At 39.1% G+C, this 20198-nt stretch overlaps 1 protein-coding gene across 1 annotated transcript in view; it reads right to left on the reverse strand.

Moving 5' to 3' along the window:
* Positions 1-20198, reverse strand: part of MOSMO (modulator of smoothened) — a 33733-nt gene that overhangs the window by 6589 nt on the left and 6946 nt on the right. Inside the window, exon 2 of the mRNA XM_030002274.2 lies at positions 5190-5402. Coding sequence (XP_029858134.1) covers positions 5190-5402 — 213 coding nt within the window. The remainder of the gene's footprint in view (positions 1-5189; positions 5403-20198) is intronic.

Here is a 20198-nt window from a genome sequence, read left to right on the forward strand (position 1 = left end):
CACATTATCATAACTCAGCACACTTCCTATTACATCCAGTTTGTCCCTGACAAGCATTCCAGTTACTGATAAAACTTATGTTGTATTTTAACAGTAATACATTTACAGGAAATAGCTTTAGGATTCTGAAAACAACCTGCACTTTCAAGATTAATTCTCCTTTATTATATTCAAGAACTACACATCTGGAAAAGTTCTGATGGCCTCATGGATATGGCTGAAGAATAGATCTTTATCCCTCTCTACTAAACCACTGTTCTTTGAGGTGTGTTGTACATACACGCACCAGTGCTCCTAGCTCTGAGACCTGCTAGCGGCATGGTACCGCCAAGTGGAGTGTGTGTCCAGTGTCTGTGTTCTTGCCCAAGGACAGAAGGGTGCAGGTACCTCAACTCTTCCTCAGTTCACAGCAGGAAAAAAAAATAAATTCTGCCTGTGCAGCTAGTGCGCAGAATGCTGATGCGCATACACATTTCAAATGTTTACTATGGAAGTAACCAGCCATCTTTTCTCTTCCACTGTGCATACACACAGTGCACATGTTCTGCTGTGAGGGTGTCAGTGTGGTCTGAATTTTTAGTCTGAAATAGCAAATAAAAACCAGATTCATCAAAGTCTCTGTCAGATTAGGAAGCCTGGCAAAGGAATTATGGCAAAGTTTTGAGAAGTGATTAAGAAAAGACTGCATGATAAATTTATTTTTAAAAAAAGAAGAAACTAAGGAGAAAATCCAATATATGAAGTGCTCATTTAACTTAAGTGTGTATTCTTTTAGAGGGAGATTTGTAAGCTAGAGGATAGGAATTTCTTATACAAACTGTAGCCCAAATGTAACTCTCTGTATCTGGTAGTATCAACTCAGTGAATTTCCAGCAACCCATAAAGAACTTCTCCCTCAAGAGTACTTGCTTTTGATTTCAAATTCTTCCTTGGGTAGGACAATTTGCAGAAAAGACACTTAATTTCTATAACAAAAATAATTAGGTAACAAAAGACAATCATCTCTAGTCTGGTTCTGAATGGTGGCAGTCAAAAAAAGATCAAGTTCCTGTAATTCTTTAGCTTGAAATTGTTTTGAGCATCCAAAGACAACTTAAAAAAAAACAGGATACAGAGTATTAAAAGAAGGAAAAAGCTATGGTCTAGTCGTTAGAGGGCTCATTGTAATACCTGCTTGCCTCTTTAGAGATGCATAACATAGAAAGCAGCACCTGGTACAAATCTTTAATAACTCAAGAAGCACTTTATTCACTGGGGAACACAAGGGACAGATGTTTGCAGGATAGCTACTGTTTGTTACGAATGTGATTATCCTACCCCATTTTTACTTGCATTCCAAAAAGCAAGTCCATTATACTCATGAGCATTTAAATCCTTTGGCAAAAAGAATAACAGACTGACTGGTAACTGCTGGAAAAAAAGGTAGAAATATGATTTTTCTGTCCAGCATCTCCTCCCTTGATACATCTCAGAGAAGCACCCAATTCAGTGGCAGCAGACACAGAATTAATTCCCTTTCTAGTTGTAGCAGATGGTAAGAGACCTGACTCTGTATAACATGTAAACAGATCTTGTGGGAGCTCTGTGAATTCCTGCAATAGCCAAGATTGATATAATATACATAAGACCACCAAGGTTGCCTCTGCAGAGAATAAGCTCTGGACGTTGTTTCTAATTACAGAACCTAACAGTATCTGTCCCAAGGACCATGGAAATTACAATGTTTGAGATTTAGCATAGGTTTACCACATCCTATCTTCTAAACCAGAAGATGGCATAATAAGCACTCTGAAAAGGCAAGGCGTTTACATAAATTTGAAGTCGGGCTAGCAAAAAAGGAGAAGTTTCAGAGATACAAGGAACAATACCAAAGCCAGGTTACTTTTTTGCTACCAACTTATGCCACTATGTCACAGGGCGTAATTAGTGATGAAGTGGTATAGAAGCTGGGATGGTAATAGACAGTTAGCTCACACTTGAGCAACCAGTAAATAATACCATGCAAAGGAATAGCTGATCAGATCTTTGACTGCTATCAACACACAAGGCACACCCATGAGTTTGCAATACCTCATTCACTGAAGAAGCACACAAAGACCCGGACAGTGCACAAACGAACACCAAGATGGAATCTACTCTCCATTACATTGTATGAATTTGGTACTAGAGTTAACAGGACTCAAACAAGAGTGATAGTTTTGATACTATGTATGCCCAAAGTGACAATACTATCACATCAGTAGGAATACTGTGATTCTTGGAAGACTCTTCTCTACAGAAATCAAAGGAAAACTTTCACATTTGCCTCTAGAAGACTTTTGTCACTTTTGCAGTATGACCTGGAGGAGGGAAGTATCCCCTCCACAAAGCTGTTTTGCAGAGAAGCCAGAAAAACAAGTTTCTGTGCAGTAAAACCACCAATGGCTGGGAAAAGCTGCAAACGCCGTGCTAGTAAATACTCTCTTGGGTGTACCCCTTTAGAACTGTATACGGGAAAGAGAATTGACAGATCAAACATTTGTCCTTCGTGTGTCCCTTAGCTAAACAAGATAGACAAGACCACTTTCAGCAACAATTCATATTTATAGGTAGACAGTTGAAAAAATCTGGAGTCCTCCAAGATGACAAGATTACAAGCAAAAATTCCATGAAAAACATAAGCTATATATTTATATATAAATTCCAGCGTGAACTGGGAAAGAGTGACCTCTTACCAGGCTCTCCGTGCTGCTGTCAGAGTTGTAAGGAAAGAGCTGAGCAAGAGGACTCCTTTCCCCTTAGATGATTTACCCTAGACCCCCTTGCATTTTAAGAGAATGGAGCTGCCAGTCCCTGAGCTGCCCTCGGCATGCCCAGCAGACTTCCCTGCCTGGCTAGGATAGCATGTCCTATGTTGTGTTCAGAAAGTTCTGTGAGAAGAATATCTGCTAACAGCCTGTACTAGGCCATTGAGTCTTGAAATTGCTTGCAGAAGAGATGCAATACAACTACGAAGTTTTCCCTACCCTGTTCTAATGAGTTACACATGTTTTCATCTTACAGCACTGGCACTTCACAGGAAAGGCCTGTTCACGGTATTCCAAGCTGATTCCATTTGGCTACGTGTTTCCTAATACTAATCTACAAATAGCCTACTCATTTGTGTTGCCATCCAATGAACCACGGAAGTCATTCTCATCAACTTTTTGAAAAATGCAGAACTCTACCTCCCATTCACTTCTTTTTTTCAAAAGTAATTTTTCTTACAAGTGAGCTAAGCAATAAAATTTCCTATCATCGTTAACAGGAATGCAAAGGTCACAGAGTCATATGTATTGGAGATGAATACCAAAGACGTTGAATTTTAAAATTTCAGCAATGCAGTGATCATGTCTTAATAGCATTATTAATAATTCTGACTTGCAAAAGAACAAATTAGTATGTTTCATTATTAAACATCTCATAACAAAAAGGGAAGTGCTGAAATAAAAGAATGTCCTTCTATATTTAGACTTCTAATAATGGACCTGTTGCAAGCCTAAAGAAATATACAGAAAAAAAACAGCTTTAGGGTATAAGATTTTTTGGCTGAATTAACCATCACAGTTGTAGGAAACTAAAGATGCAGGGATGTGATGATTTGAGATATTTAAAAAAACATTAAAATATGTAAAGCCCAAAATACAAGCTCTGAATTAAGAGAAAAACCTCAGTAAATAAATTGTGGTATCAACTATCAACATATAGTACTCCAAAACCCCTCTTTCACCTATAGCTTTGACTTCAGCTTACTGTAAGCATCTTAATTTGATATGGCATTTTGAGTTTAAACCCTCCCTGCATACATTAGATATACATGAAATATGTATAGATAAACAAGGGTGCTGGAAAAGTTGGGATGGAATATTCAGTAATACTCATGTCTGCTATTTTAATCATTCGCTGGAAAATAAATAAAAGCCAATCACAATGGCTACAGCATTTCAATAGCTCCATTGTCTGCAAAAGCTGCACTATTAATTTAATACGCTGTGCAGCAAAGTTGTCAGAAGAATGGCTTTGATTGTACAAGTGCCTCAGTGAAGTACCTTTGTTGAAGCTGAGCACTTTTTTGTATTATTCCCTTCCCCAAAACAAGGTTAAATCTCATTCATATTAGGTATCATTAGTTGTCAGAGAGTTCAATTAAACCTTATTTATGCCTGTGTAAACCACAAACTTGCATTTTCTAGTTAGTGTTCACACTACCTTTAGTGGTATGTCATAATTCAAGTCAATTTAAAAGCCCTCAGGTTTTGAGTTTTTTCATGCTGTCATCCCCACCATTAAGGCACCATTTCACAGTTGGGCTAAGCCTGTAACACACACCAAGAAAAGGAAGTTTGAAAGTTATTCCCCTTACTCGTTATAACTGTTTTTCTTTTGCACTGAAGTAACCATAAGATACGTTTCCCTGTGCAGAAACAAAGGGCTGCTAGACAAGGCTCAGCTGTGAGGAGTTACACTGGTGCTCATACGGAGCAGAATCAAGGGAGGCAGAAAAACACTGGTACTCCTCTGTTCAGCTAAAGCGGGTCACTTATGGAAGGAAAAGTCTCAGTGCTGTGAAGCACAGCAGATGCTCTGCAGTGGGCAATCCTCCTGCATAGCCAATTAGGATGCAGATATTCTGAATAAAACACCCGCTGTGAGCATGAAGCAGGACTGAACCGGCATCAACCCTGAATAAGGTATTCATGAGACACCTGAAGTAGGGATGGATTTCAGACTGCAGTAAGTCTCAGATGCCTCCTCTTCCTAGGGGAAGCAATTTCAGTCATTCCATTCTGCAAGGAGCAAGTCCTGCATATATGGGAGTGGGGATGTACAAAAGACTATCAGACACACAATTCACGACTGACCTCTTCTGTCCCTGCTCATTTTCTTAGGTCAGTTAATAGCACTGCCCAAGGAAAGTAAAGGGGTCAGCCCTTCCTTTTGCTTACCTTGGGCCCACAGACTATTAATCCCTCTCAATTATAGTCACTTAAAATATCAACCCCTTAATTTTTGAATAATTTTATTTTTCTCTCAGACATGGTATTTAAAGAGAAGGAATGTTTTGTATAGTAAGAGTCCTAAGCACTTCTCCTTGACAACACTGTACTGTTATTTTAGACTCCACCAGTTTATCCTGCATACAGGTCAACTGTGTAGTTGAGGTCACTTACTTCCAGTGAAAGCTATCCAGCGGGCATATTTAGTAGCTTCTCTTCGCCAGTGGGAAGCCACCAGCAAACCACATGTGACAGTTAGTGAAATGATTCCCATAATGATGAAAAATAACGTAGTGACCCACTCAGGAGGCAGCCGTGGAGGAATACAGGTCCTGTCACGTCCATGGATGGTTTGACACTGTCGCACAAGGCCAACTGTGAGAGCACCTGAAAATACACAGCAGAGAGGCAAGTAAACTTTCAAAATCCTCTCTGAGGGGCGCTCAATTGCAAATGAAAGCTCAGAATCGTCCAAAACTAAGGGATCCTTTCTTTGATGAACCTTAATAAGCCTTTCAAACACAGGGGATGGGGGGGGGGGGGGCATGCTTTAAACATCTGTCTTCATGCTCTTTCATCATATGCTTGCACAAGTTGAAGTGAGATGGCTGCAAGCGGTATCTGGTTCTTGAGTGGCAATCAAGGTCTAATCAAAGGGATAAAGCACTCCCATAAAGCCTGCCAATAGCAGCTAAAGTGGTAGCTGAGATGTACAGAGGATCACTCCCTCATCTGTGCAAGATGAAATACTTTTATAATCTAACAAAATGAGCTGCAGCCCCCTAAAATGCCTTTAATTGTTCAATGCCTTTTTTCCGTCATCTGTAAATACAGCTTTAATCCTCGAAGTCTTGCAGCAGAAACTACATTTAATTCATACCAAGATTCTTAAGAAGATTTAAAAACCCCCACTTCTTGACAATAACTCTGTAAGAGTCCCTCTATGCAAGAGACTGGTCAATTCTTTTGACAGCTAACAAGAGTTACTACACACAAAAACTGGGATATCTACGCAAAAGATCTATCAAAAAGATCCTAGAAAAAGGACAAGTCTGGTACAAGAACCATAAAGTTTTACACAAAATGAGGTATTTCCTGTTAAATTAAAAAAAAAAATCCAATTTAAAATCCAATTCAGTGCTTTTGAGACTCATAAAGAAGCTTTTAGTAAGCTTTAATAGTGAAATTCTCTTTATTTGGAAAATTTTAACACAAAATTAACATGCAAGATTAAAATCCGTTTCTTCCAGTGTCTCTTAAACATTAAATCCTATATTTCTCAATTTTGTCTCTTCTTCTGAACTGTTTTCCTAAATAATCACAACTGTACTTTATCTAAATGAGGAGGAAAAACAACAGTGGATAATACTAGAGTCAACATCTTCCTCCACAAGTTGTTATAAGTAAATATTGTTATAGTTGACCTGTTTAAATAAAAAGAGGGCAACTTAGAAACAATTACAGTAAGATTTGGAAGCTTAGGTTTTGCATGTCTTTTGGAGGGAGAAACAACTGTCATGCTTTTTAGCTTCTTTTTGAAAAAAAGCATGAAACAAAGCAATAAGTCAATAGTCAAAAGGGTAACCAGTCCTAGCATGCACATCCTAGCACCCTGGAGCCAGTTTCTGCAAGTGTTCAGATCCTGACTGCTTACACCTCAGCAATGAGTACCACCAGAATCAGCTTCTGAGCTTAGAATCGCAGGTTCTGCAATTAGGACACAGAATATCATGTTTTATTAGATGTAGTGCTTCTGATACACTCCTAGAGGATGAGAACCAAGAGCAAAAGCATTACTGAATTAGTTCTGTTGAAGCATTCCTGTAACCTTTGTTTAGACTACAAATTTTTAGCCCTACTCAAATACATCCTTTTAATTACATATTCATCAACTGAAAGAATCAGAGACAACTTTTCAGCTAAAAGCTGAAGTAAAATCCTTTTTAAAAGCGTCAGTTACAAAACCAACAAAATTGGCATTTTCTACTCCAGATATACAGCAATCACACTGTTGCTGTGCCCCAGGATTATACAAAACTGAGCCAGAATTACACACGCAATCTTGCACAGTTCACATACCTGTAAAGTACACAGTTTTACATGAACTGCTTCTCAGTTGCTTTTTCATAGCCTGCAATGTTTTCATTTTACATCAGCTGCTGGGGCAGAGGGGAGATGTGCACGTGTCCTTAAAAGTCAAGCTCCCTGAAACACACACACATTGCAGAACCTCATACAAAACACTAAATAGTTTCCTGTAGTTTGGGGATAAAGAGGCTATTCACTGCAGTATCATAGAACAGGAAATTAATCCCAAGCACTCTGCAAGACTATGACTTAACAAGAGTTTTACTATACTTACAGTAGAAGTCAGTTTTTTCTAAACTGCAATTCTCATCTAAAGAATGACTTCATAAAATGACATCACACACTCAATAGATGTTTTCTGAATTCAGAAACCTCTCCTGAATTCAGTGGCAATAATTTAGTGCATTTTTAACTTTGGCAAAAGCAACAGTGATAAGAACCACGATGCTGGACTCCATTCCATTTTGTGTATTAACTGAAACTGAAGAACAGTTGCTATAGATGAGCATGTATTGGAAAGAGACAACTCATCTTTCAGATGCAATTTGCCATTTATATTGAAGACATTTTTCAATTAACAAGAGCACATTTAACATGTCAGATTCAGACAGGACCAAAGCTGAGCCCAGCAGTGCTATATCCAAAGGAAACAGAGGAGAACTCCATCTTGAACTACTATTTTTCAGTGCAATTTTTTTGCTGTCAGCATCTACTTGTCCAAAGGCTGATTTTCTCAAAAAAAAAACCCCCAACAAACCCACAACTGAACATGAAAAAAGAGAGCACAAAAATCCCTCAATTGCCAGTACCAGGGTACCATCCCTTTTGAAGACACGAGGATAGGTGGCAAGAAACTACTCAGAGCAGGGTTTCTTTAACATCACTTCCAGTGCCCAAGTGTGTTGTTCCGCTCTTTTTTTTTTTTTTTTTTTTTTTTTTTTAATCAGAGTTTTGAAGTGTCAGCAATTCAACTTCAGGATCTGCCATTTTGGAGGAAAAATACAAACATTACTTTATGGTTAAGCTTTTGTTAGCACATACTTAGTATTTTCTCTTAACTCTGCTTCATGGACTACAAATTTGAAGTAAATATAGTCCATATTCAAGGTTTTGAACCTTGAGTCTGCAAACTCTGTGGAGGCAAATGGAGGACAAAAGAAGGTTTGTGAACTATTTCCAAAGGTTCCACAAAGGTAACTGGGAGAAACAACTTCATTATGTGCTTATATATTTAGTTAAAGTTCAAGTTTAAGTTCACTGTACAGGAATACCTCACTTATGTACATAAACTGTGCAGAAGGAAATTGAACCTTATAGCTTGCTCCCATAGTGACAAAGCTCCTGTTGAATGCAGACTTCAAAAGAAGTATTTATTTGCAAGAAAATTCAAAAGAACAGTGGGTTTACATGGTATTTTATTGTCTTGGTCCCCTTCTTAAGCAATCAAGCAAACAGTAGCCAGGCAGCTGCCAAAAACTTGCTCCAGAAAATCATGTTTAACCTTGTCTAGCATATCATTGAAAGGAGGGATATAGATACTGAATCGAACAGTCTCCTTCTGCCTGTAGTTAGAGAAGAGCCCAACAGTCCATCTCAAGCCAGTCACCAAGTTCCACTCTGATCCCTAAGTAAAAGAGGTTTTTAGTTGTTCCCTCAGAACAATTCCAGCATAATCACTGAAAATCTAAGCACCTAACACAGGTATAAAACAAAGAGCACAGCTAATGCTAGTAGATTAGGCAGCTTAAAGATGCATACAGCCCTAAACATGTGTAGTGGAGTAACCATGCCTGCCCATCCTCCACCTCCCAATGCCTGCACTGCACAGCCATCCGGAGCTGTAACGACAACCTGGAGATGCAGGGGGCTGCTCCCTTTCTCGCATATGCCTCTCCCTCTGTATCTTCTGAGACTGGCATTATGCAGGTCAGTACAGCTAGTGCGAGAGGAGATTAGGATATATATTTCTAATTACTAAAAATGTGATACAGCCTTGATCAAAACAGAAAATGCTGCACTGAGCAAACATCAGTGAAGCGGTCCTTAGTCTTTTCCAGTAAATCTATTCCCTGAAGTGCCAGTGCATTTCAAAAACATTAAACAACCTTCCAGTAGTGACAGTCTGACTATAACCAAGATTCCAGTTTATACCAGTGAAGAGATTTCATGATCATATTGCTACACTACCTCACCCAACTCCTCCAGACCACCAGTAACGCTCTTTTTCTGACACTGCATATTTTCACTAGAATCACTAATATAAAGACTCTTTAACAAATACACCAACATTTGGGAGCATCACCTGTTTAACAATTAAGTTTCACAAAACCATTGAGGGAAAGAGGGGAAAAGGCACCAAACCAAAGAAACGCAAGCCCTCATTTTTCCCCTTTGTGCAGATGTGCGGCTGCCACGGAGCCGACCCACAAGTCCCACTCCAGCCCCGCCAGTGCCGTGCCATTCCTCTCCCGTTTCCGTGGTAACTACAGAGCCACCAAGGAGGAATCACAAGCTATAGAGAGAAACAAAGATTGCTGCAGCCCTTTCACTCCCCCACCTCTCCATTACTTCTGAATTATTAAAAGTGGCACAGCGATACCGCAGCTGGAAAGCAGTAGCATAACAGCAGCTATTCAGATGTTCGCTGTTCATCTATTATTTGATTGCCAGAACACGTGGGATCAAGCATGCCAGATGGACACAGGAGAGGTGCCGCTGCCGTGAAGAGCTTACCATAGCATAAAGAGCAACTAATATGGTAAAAGCACAATGCAGGGAACGAGGTGGGGCTCAAATGTTAAAAGGTCACAGAGCTCAGCAGCTATGCTGTCTCCTGAACATACAACACACAAATCCCCAGAACTGCTCTTGCTCATACAGCTTGGGGTACCTGCTCCTCCTCTGTCCTCCACTACTGCCCCCACTTGAAAATGTCCTTACTATTTCCCATCATTTAAGAGAAAATGCTATTCCTTGGGTTTAAATGCATCTGCAACCCTTTATATTCCCTGACAACAGCTTCCTTACTTTATCTTCCATATATCAACCACATCCTTAGCAAAATGCCTATTACTAACATTAAATAAATATTACAGGCCAATATGCCTAGTGAGGAGGTTAAAACCTCCAGCTGCTCCCAGACAGCCAGCCCGCCATCCCTCCCTTGCTGTCCTGATGAGATGGTGTGGTTCTGCTAGAAACCCCAGTTGTGACTGCCAGACAATTTCTGCTCAAACAAGATACTTTTCTTTAGTGTACTGTGGACTTGTTAAACCATCTTTGCAAAGCGAAGAGCACAGTTTACAGGGTTCCTAATGAGGTGCTGGTGACGTAAATCTTAGAGCACCGCCAATGTGGCAAGGACAGTGATAAATTTTATGTTTTAGTAATGAGCGCAGTGCATGGAGCTACGTTATTTGGGCACACTAAAACATTCATTGCTGCTGGTTAGGTAACAGTCACATGCCAGAGAATGACATATGTAAAATAAGGGCAACTCAGTTAAGCCATTCGCTGTAACAATTATTGGGCCACAGACAAGGACAGGAGGAAATGAAGTTGTTCTTGGAAAGTTTCTAAGTTCTAGCCAATTAATAAACTTGAATGGAAAAAGGTCTAGGTCCATCTAAGAGGAGGAACAGGCTGCAGCTGACTAGTGCACAGCTGTAGCTTGCTACCAAATCCAAGTGGAAACTTTAAAGGTCTAAAGAGAATGCAATGATTTGGTCATGGCAGACTAATTCCCTGTACCAATGTTAAGGATAACCATCAAGTTGACTTCGGCCGCTTTGCCTTTAACATGTCTGCTGCTCCTTGCCTGCAACCAAGCCTCTCTGACAGAAGACCACTTTCAAAGTGAGTGAAGCATAACCGAGGAATTCCTGAGAGGAACAAACAACAGAGCATGGTAAGAATAGTTTTAATGCAACTGCCTGTAACAGCAAACAAGGAGGAGGTATTTCCAAGAAGAAAATTTTTCAAAGTCATCCAAGGAATTTGGCAGTTTAAGTGGGATGTTTCCCAGTCTTACATATGGAATTTATTTTCCCACAATGAGCACTTTAAGTGATGTTACTATACAAAGGGGGAAGAAAGAATGACTTACTTAAGTTTATTTATATGTATTTTGTTTTGGGGAAAGTTTCTATTAATTCTAAATTCCAGGTATTAGTTCCTTGAAAACAGAGTACTGTCCCTTCTGCCTTTCCCAAAATCCAGGGAACTGACCCTGCTGATCCTCCCGTACCATAGCCTGGGAGGTACTCCAGGGTGCATATAGTTAGTTCTACTTATTCCAGGGTAAAACTCAACCAGAAATCAGGCCCTATACCCTCTCTTATGTGGAGATTTGTCATGCTTAGAGTAAGCAATGCAGAAGGTTAGGGAAAAAGCTATGCTTTTGCAGGATATGCACCAACTCTGGTGTGAAAAGGAAAAAGATACAGTATCCTGCTGGTTTGCAAAGCACTTCAAAACCGGGGAGGAAAAAAGGATTAACAATGCTGGGGAAGACCTCTTGATTCTAAAAGGCACGGTCCATGTTGTAATAGTTAAACAGAATCGCAGGGTCTCTGTACATAAGGTCGCACTGAATGACACGCACAGGCATAGCTCATAGAATTTTTTTGTATCTACAGCTGCTCAGAATTATAGCCTTGTAAAAGGAAACGTAGTCAGTCCTCACCCAAATTTTCAGCCATTGACCCATTAAAGCAATTTAAAAATGTTTACAGCCTCAAATAATGTCATATCAGAACATTTTGTAAAATAGCACATACACATAATTAACTGCAGCTAAGTAACCATAATCAAGTCGAACAGCCTTTCCTCCACTTTTTTTTCTTAGGTCACTGTTGTAGGACAATACAATAACTGCATTATACCTAAATAACTACACAGGCTATATAAAAGGATCAAAATATAAGATAGGATCAACTGCCAGTTTCCAATCAAGTATGAGAATACCGTATCTGTTACTGTTCTTACATAAATAATTACTTCTTTTGTGAAGGATGGGGGTAGTTTAAATAGATGCTCTTTAGCACTTAGGTCACTAAAATAACTTCGAGGTTACCATGCAAGTACAGTATTCAGGATGTGGCACAACAGATTGATTCTTTTATTGCGGATGTTCCAGTATGTTGTTCAGTTAGTAGATTAAGAGGCAACCAAGTTCAGACTTACTAAAGTAAGATTTATGAATGTTAAAGGATGATCTAGGGGAAGGCTTAAAAGAATAACAGAGGATTAACTGCAAAGGCACAGAACATAGGAGTTCAAAACAAAGGGATTATGAATTATCTTTCCTGTCCTTTGTATGCCACATCTTGGTTTTGGCATTCACTCCGATTTCTCTCTCAAATCATCTAATAGGTATTGTAACCCTGGAGGAAAAGCTCTGGAGTGTCTCACTGTGAAGCAGACCAGATGCAAGATCAATTCATATTTATTGGTATGAAACAAACACCTAAAAAGTATTTATACAATGTTAAAAGATCAGTTTTAATAAAGACCTAGGTTTACTTGCAAAGTCCTTGCTATCTCTAGAGTGCATCTTTTAAGAGCAATTCAAGTCAATATTGCAAGATAGAGCATGTTATTATACAAGCTACTATTTCTCTTCTCCATTTATCCCCTTCTCTGAAATCAGAACGCTCCCTTTCAAACCAGCTTTGAAATGCACCATCCTTCTTGCTCTAGAGATGTAAAGGTGTTTCCTTGTTTCAGGAACTAAGTGACTTTCTTAAAAATACTCATATTGGCAACAGTAGGTTAGGTAACATCCCCAGCTTCAAACCCAGCTTATGCTACTTATGACGAACCTACCAACTGAATTCTATTTAACAATCTAACATCCAGAGAATTTAATTTATGAGGTACCACTTTGGCACTCTTTAGAACTCCAAAGCTTACTGGCTTTTAAACAGAAGAATTCTCATTTTTTAAGTCTAAACTCAATGTTAAAAGAGTTGTGGTATATTAGCAGAAAAGCCTGCCTTGCTGCTGAAGACCATCTGGTGCTTGAGTTCTCGCAAAAGTTTTCAATTCAGTGTTTGTATCATGCCTAATTCAAACCAAATCCCCCCTCCACAAAAACCGCACAGTCTTATCCCTCCCTCCTCCCACACCCAAAGAGAAAAAAAAAAAAATCACAGGCCATCTATTGGGAAAGATCCTTATGACTTAGAAAAGTTTATTACTACAGATGACAATCATTATGATATATAAGTTGGAAGCAATGTTTAAATTGCAGACATTTGGACCAATAAAAAACAAGTTTATTTCTGAATTCCAACATACAAGTTTCAATGCCATGCTGCTTGTGTATTGGCGTGGGTTTTTTTAATATTTGGGTTTCGTTCTCTCTCTCTTTTTTTTTTTTTTTAAAAAGATGGACCACCACACACTGAAAGAGCTATCCTCAGGCAACAATGCAGGAACAGCTCTCCTGAGGACATAACAAAGGCTCTGTGTGTTCTCACGTATCAGAGCCAAGAAATCTGCCCATGCTGAAGGTATTCTTTTCCATTTCAGAAGACAGCATTAATTAAATGTTGGTAAACAGGATCTCTAATTAAAGTTGCATCCTTCTGGTTGTTTTTCTGACACTACAAGCATTTTCACAATAGGATAATGTTGTCAGTGACTAGAATCTTCACAGTTTCTGAAGTGGCAAGGGCCTGGAAAAAAGAAAGAACTTAATATTTTAAGGGTTTTTTTTGTTTTTTTTTGTTTTTTTGTTTTTTTTTTTTACATTTAGCTTGAAAAACAAAAAATCCATAGTTACTTCCATTTTTCCCCCAACCAAAATAGAGCTACTCAAAGTTGACAAAATTCACTGCCTAAAAAAAGATCAAAGGTAGTGTCAATATTTAAAAGTGATTTTTCTAGTCAGCTACACCAGTTTTATGCTGTATGTTCAGTTGAAAGCCAGAAGCTATGACACCTACAGCTGTTCTGCCATTTAACATCTGATGAGCTTGTGTTCTTTTTAACAGAGTTATATTTGGCTTCAGACAGAGTTGTAAAATGATACCTCCCCCTCCAATACACCACACAACTCTACCCCAGCCTTCTCAGAAATGGTCCACTAATCACTTCACAATCATATGGTTGACGTGCAGGCTCTTTGAGGCTGGCCATCATCTACAGCAGCCAGTGACGCGAGGTGACCAGGCTGGGTCAGTAATTGCAGCACCAGAATTTGCCACATGGTATGAACACAACACAACCAGCTAGAACACAGAAATTCTGGATCTTCACAGTTCAGTGGATCACTTTCCACATAAGTGTCTTATAAGGTGGTCTGTTCACAGGCTGGCAATAACTGGACTTCAGAGCTCTCCATTTTTAACTCCTACATACCTAAAAGCACCATTTCACCAAGTCAGTTGTGTTTCAAACTGAACAGATGTCCAAGCAGATCAGAACAGATACACCAAAACCCGCAAATCACACCGAGTAAAGAATCCTGTTGTTCTCCATTCCTGAAGATGAAATATCTGTCAACCTTCCAGGTTACAGTCTAAAGCAATTTCTCCAGCCTAGTGACAAGGGCGTTCAAGGGTAGGGAGAAAATTCAGGGTCTGGCCCTGTCCTCAAGATTGCTTGTACATTTTATCAAATGAAATTCAGGAGGAATAAGGATCATCTTCCTCTGTCAGCTGTAACTCTTGTGCTTTGCGCTGATCTCGGCTTGTCAGACACGCTCCAAGGACACCCACTGATCTGGCTCTTCCATGGCCTTATGAATCACCCAGTGGTGTAAGGTGAAAAGCAAAGTGTTGAAGTGCGTTTTGGCATTTATATGGTTAGAAACATATTTGCAAATTTTAGGTGTCCGCTCTGCAAACACTCAGCCTAAATACACCTTATGTGCTTGAATGCTTTCTTACAGCTGAGCCTAACTTTCTCCTGGTCCACTGCTGAGAGCAAATTTTAGGCCCAGACTACCAGAAAGTACAGCAGACCTACTAAATAAAGAAAAAAATATTTAAAAAGCAAATAAAGTGTACTAACAATCTGGTGGCAATTTCTTTAAATCACGTAACTGATGGCAGGATTGTATTTATAGCAATGAGGACAGGAGAACGAAGTTTGCAGGTAGAAGTAATACCTTTTCTTAGAACAACTAGAATAATTGGAAAGATTAAGCACATTTCTGGTCTTGCAAGCCCTTCCTTGGACACAAAAGTTTCCCCCACTCTACTAACTGGGGATATAAAAGATACTATCTACATCTACTAGACATGCTTTATTCCATAAGGCACCTTTGTCAATTGAAGAATGGCACCTGAATGTCCCAAGACGTATTTCATTGCAACTAGAGTAATATTTCAAGTAGAATAAAACCTAACATTAGTTTTTATTCCTAAAGGCACTTTTTAACTGTTGCCAAAGCTGTGTATGACATGCTTGTAACAACTGGCAATACAGGTTAAACTGCACTTTACATAGAGATTAGGTACAGGGCCAACAAAGCATTTATTCTGTATAAGTAACGCTTCACGTGCTGAAAGACAGACTGACATATAGCTTAACTACATACAATCCATCCTCAAGGACGGCCAGCACAGTTTCCTGGCTGATTAAGATTTTAAGACCCCTCAGTATAAAAGGTAACTTCAACTTTTCAGGCAAATTGGAAAAACAAAACAAAACCAAAAAAACCCCAGAAACAAACCACCCAACCTTCTTCTTCAGTAATAATTCTCAAATTCAAGCATTTACTAGTTCCCATCACAACAAAAACACTAAAAGAAGAATAGGAAGGCAGGGAGCACAGTCAGGATTTATCCTGAAGTTCTATTTTCTTAACCCTTTTGCTAGGTGTGCAGGTTTTGGCTGGGATGCAGTTAATTTTCTTCACAGTAGCTAGTATGGGGTTGTGTTTTGGATTTGTGCTGAAAACAGTGTTGATAACACAGGGATGCTTTAGTTACTGCTGAGCAGTGCTCACACACAGTCAAGGCCTTTTCTGCTCCTCACCCCACCCCACCAGTGAGGAGACTGGGGGGGCACAAGGAGTTGGAGGGGACACAGCCGGGACAGCTGACCCCAACTGACCCAAGGGATATTCCAGACCATGTGACGTCATGCTCGGCATACAAAGCTGGGGGAAGGAGAAGGAAGGGGGGGATGTTTGGAGCGATGGCGTTTGTCTTCCCAAGTAACCGTTATGCATGATGGAGCCCTGCTTTCCTGGAGATGGCTGAACACCCGCCTGCTGATGGGAAGGAGTGAATGAATTCCTTGTTTTGCTTTGCTTGCCTGCACTGCTTCTGCTTTACCTAGTAAACTGTCTTTATCTCAACCCATGAGTTTTCTCAGTTTTACCCTTTCGATTCTCTCCCCCCCATCCCACCCCAGGGGAGTGAACAAGTGGCTGTGCAGTGCTTAGTTGTTGGCTGGGGTTAAACCGTGACACCAGGGCAAGTCCTTGTTTTAGAAGCCTGCATAATTTAAGCCTGAATTATTTAGGCAATTAACAGGTGCTGTCTGTGCAGTGATAACACTTTCTCCCTTATCACAAATCAGCATCTACAAAAATAGACTGGAGCCCTTTTTTTGGCTAGAATAAGAGAAGACAGACCACTCCTGAACAGTTAAATTTGCACTTTACTGAAATAAAATACAACTTTATCTTAACAGCAGGGCTCAGTCCTTTCTGAACAAGTGGGACTATTCTTAAAAAGCAATCAGATGTTATATAGTGCTCTGAAGAGCATATCTGTTAACATATGTTTATACAGTTGTTATACTGACATTCTGAAACAGAATTCTTTCTAATTTTAGATTCAATATAAACAGCCAAGAAATGCTCCGTCTTTATCGCCAACTTCATCTTACTGAACATATACTTACAGAGAGCATTTACTTCAGATTACATTGGGCATAAGTCAACAGACTTCTGTTTGTAAAAGAGCAACTACTACTTCTAGCCTTTACTCTCTTTATTTCACCATTTTTCATGTATTAACCTTCAGGGTGCTTCTTATAATTGCTGAGTGACCCAATAATATTCTACTGAAAGAATTTACGAGACCACATTAGAAATTCTTGGCCATTCAATCTTTTCAGGTTTCCTGTACAATCTTGTTGCATAGTTTTTAAATTGAATTAAGCGTAGGTTTAAAAAACAAAGTGAAACATGCTTCTTCCCACACGAGTTTCCACAATGGAGAACTACATCATTAACACATGAATTTAGGTGCATGATTAGTTTTAGAATGGAATTCAACCTAAGGGGAAAAAAAAAAAAAAAAGTTCTTTCTTCACCCTTGTGACTTCTCTTCCCCCACAGCATGCAATGCCTACAACCCTCCTCACATCAACAGGCACAGAAGATGCACTGCATTTTCTCCTCTACAAGAAAGGAGATCAGAATCTTCCACTGTGGCAGTTCTGGAGCTGACACTTCCACTGACTGTGGGAATACTGTTGGTCACTGTCTACGCTTAAGAAAAGGTATCTCTTAATGCTTCAATTTATAATATCTCTGTTTTGTACAGAGAAGACTGAACATTAAAGCAAATTTCAAGTCTAACAAATCACCTTCTACACAAAAGTCAACCTTCAGGAAACTTGAGGTCCATCACAACCTCTTATCAGTTTTCTTCACTTTGTTTTGGTATAGACATTACAGTTAAAAGTTGGGTATGTTTGACGCATTAAGCTCATACTGATGAAGTTACAGATAAAACCATTCCCCCTTACTTGTACATTTGCCCCGCCTATCACGGAGGTCAGGATCCATCCCATTTCAGATGTATACAAAGATTTCATTGCAGAAAGCAAGCAGTTTCACTGAGATATCCTAATAACATTAGTATATATGCCATCAATTTGAGAAGTGTAGAAAGAATCTAGATTCAAAGCTGCTCTTTTGAAGTATTCACAGCAAAGCAGTTCTGAGGCACACTGAACAATCAGGTGTCTGATTCTCTCTTATTCTGATTCTATACCTATTCCTTAAAATACAACTAAATTTCAAATTACATTGCTGCCAATAGCTGGAAGCAGTCACAGCAAGAGAAGTGGAAACAAGGCAAGAATAACCTGGACAATGACTGGAGGGCAAGAGAACAGGAAATCCAGGAGCAAGAACTGCAAAACTATAAACTGGGAAGTTGGCTCAATGATGAGCGCTACAAAAGTAAACTACTTGACTTTACTGCCTATGAACACTGTCATTTGATTATTAAATTCTTGGATGTACCAAGCACAGAGACAGCTCAGCCCTACTAATGCAGTGTCCAAACAACTGCACAAAGAATTGTTCATGGTCAAGTTCAAGGCCTAATGTGAACTGTCTTGAACTGGACAAATATTTAAACATCTAAGTGGGTTATTAATCATTACACCTTGAGAGACTGTCATGCTTAATAATCCCAAAGTGCTTTGTAATTTATGGCACAGAACTGCAGCTACCATGAGGCTCTTGGGTAGCAGCCAACTGTTGCTTATCACACTACGTTGCATGGATAGGAAATGCTGGCTTCTGATGCTGCAGTAAAACCCTGGGAGGCTTTTGATGCCTTCACAAGGGAGCATTTTAGTTCATCCCAAGGACCCAGACATAATAGACTGAGTATGTTTTGCTCAAAGAGAGGAACTAGACTCTACATACTCTGTGGAATTTTGAACCTCTAACTCTTAGCAGCTAGTGTTTCATACTTCATTAGCTCATCCTGCAGACAAACCATCACAATCAGACTGTTTCCTGAAGTACCCAAGAGAGACCAAACTCTTGTAATCAACTCTATTTACAAAATTGAAAAAGCATATAGATATACATCAAATAGGAAATCAAATATAATAGGAAGAAACCAAAAGCTTCACCCTCAGAAAGGATATGACCTCTGACTGTTAATTCCATATAGATTCCTATGGAATTAGGCCAATGTAAGTGCTTTGCCAGTCAAATGCTCTAGCTTGTTTCCCCTCTCCTTAAAATAGACATGTACCCTGAACAGATCCTCTTCTTGGCCATATCTCCAGTTTTTCAGATCTGTGTATATCTCCATCAGTCAGAGGCTTGGGGAAGAAAAATGAGATTGAGCAAAGCAGCTGGAGCACACATAAGGGGATTGCTGCAAAATTACCATAGAACTTTTTTCCTGCATATAGCCCTCAATAAAAAAAAAAAAACAAAAAACAAAAAAAAAAACCACCCAAAAAACCCCCCCCAAAAAACCCCAACAACTCTGTCCATTACTAAATTTGTAGGCACTGTGAATTATAATAACAGGTTTAATTATGTAATAAGAAATTGTTTAATTTAAAATTGTATAAACTATAGATTTATAACAACTTATAATTTTCCCAAATTACTTTGTACAAGAAATAAAAAACACCTCCATATTGTATTTGTTCCACCATACTACAAACATCATTTTGTATTTGATTTTAAAATAGATAGCAGCATTTAACCTCTTCAAATGTCAATATTCCTCCTCATCCGTGACTCACTTTAGTTACTTTCTTCTGAAATACACAGGTATCAACCATTGCTGGAAAAGGATTCAAGAACTAGGTGGAGAACTCCTGCTTAAGATGAAAATCCTGCATACTGCAGCTGTATTGCAGCAGACAAGAAAAGTTAGTTCTCTCTACTTTGTTTCAAGACTAGCAAGAAAATAAGTGGGAAAAAGTTGAGCTGTTGTGAGGTACCTATAAAAAAGTAGGTCAAGCTTAAAAGTTTGACCTACTGATCTTCTTTGCCTTGGCAAAAGTACAAATGGAATTTACATAATGTTGCTCACATGTAAGTGCTGGCTAGAAACTAAATGATACAAATGTTTTTAATAAGCCTAGGTCACTAACAGGATTCCTTTTCCCCCCCCCCCCCCCCCCTTTTTTTTTTTTTGTTTGTTTCAGACAGTTTTAAATCTTTGTTTTGTGGTATGTATTACTAAACCCTTACTTTTAAGGTTCATATATTTAAGTCACTCTTGTGTTAATCTCGGTGACATGTTGTGGCAATAAATGTAATACACACACCTAAAATCAGCTCTAAGTTGATTTAAAAAAATCATCACTATTAGTGAAACACAGATAGCTCCTGAAGACACAAAGCTGTAATCTCAACAAGGT

The sequence above is a fragment of the Aquila chrysaetos genome, chromosome 25 (assembly GCF_900496995.4).
Source record: "Aquila chrysaetos chrysaetos chromosome 25, bAquChr1.4, whole genome shotgun sequence".
Taxonomy (NCBI): domain Eukaryota; kingdom Metazoa; phylum Chordata; class Aves; order Accipitriformes; family Accipitridae; genus Aquila; species Aquila chrysaetos.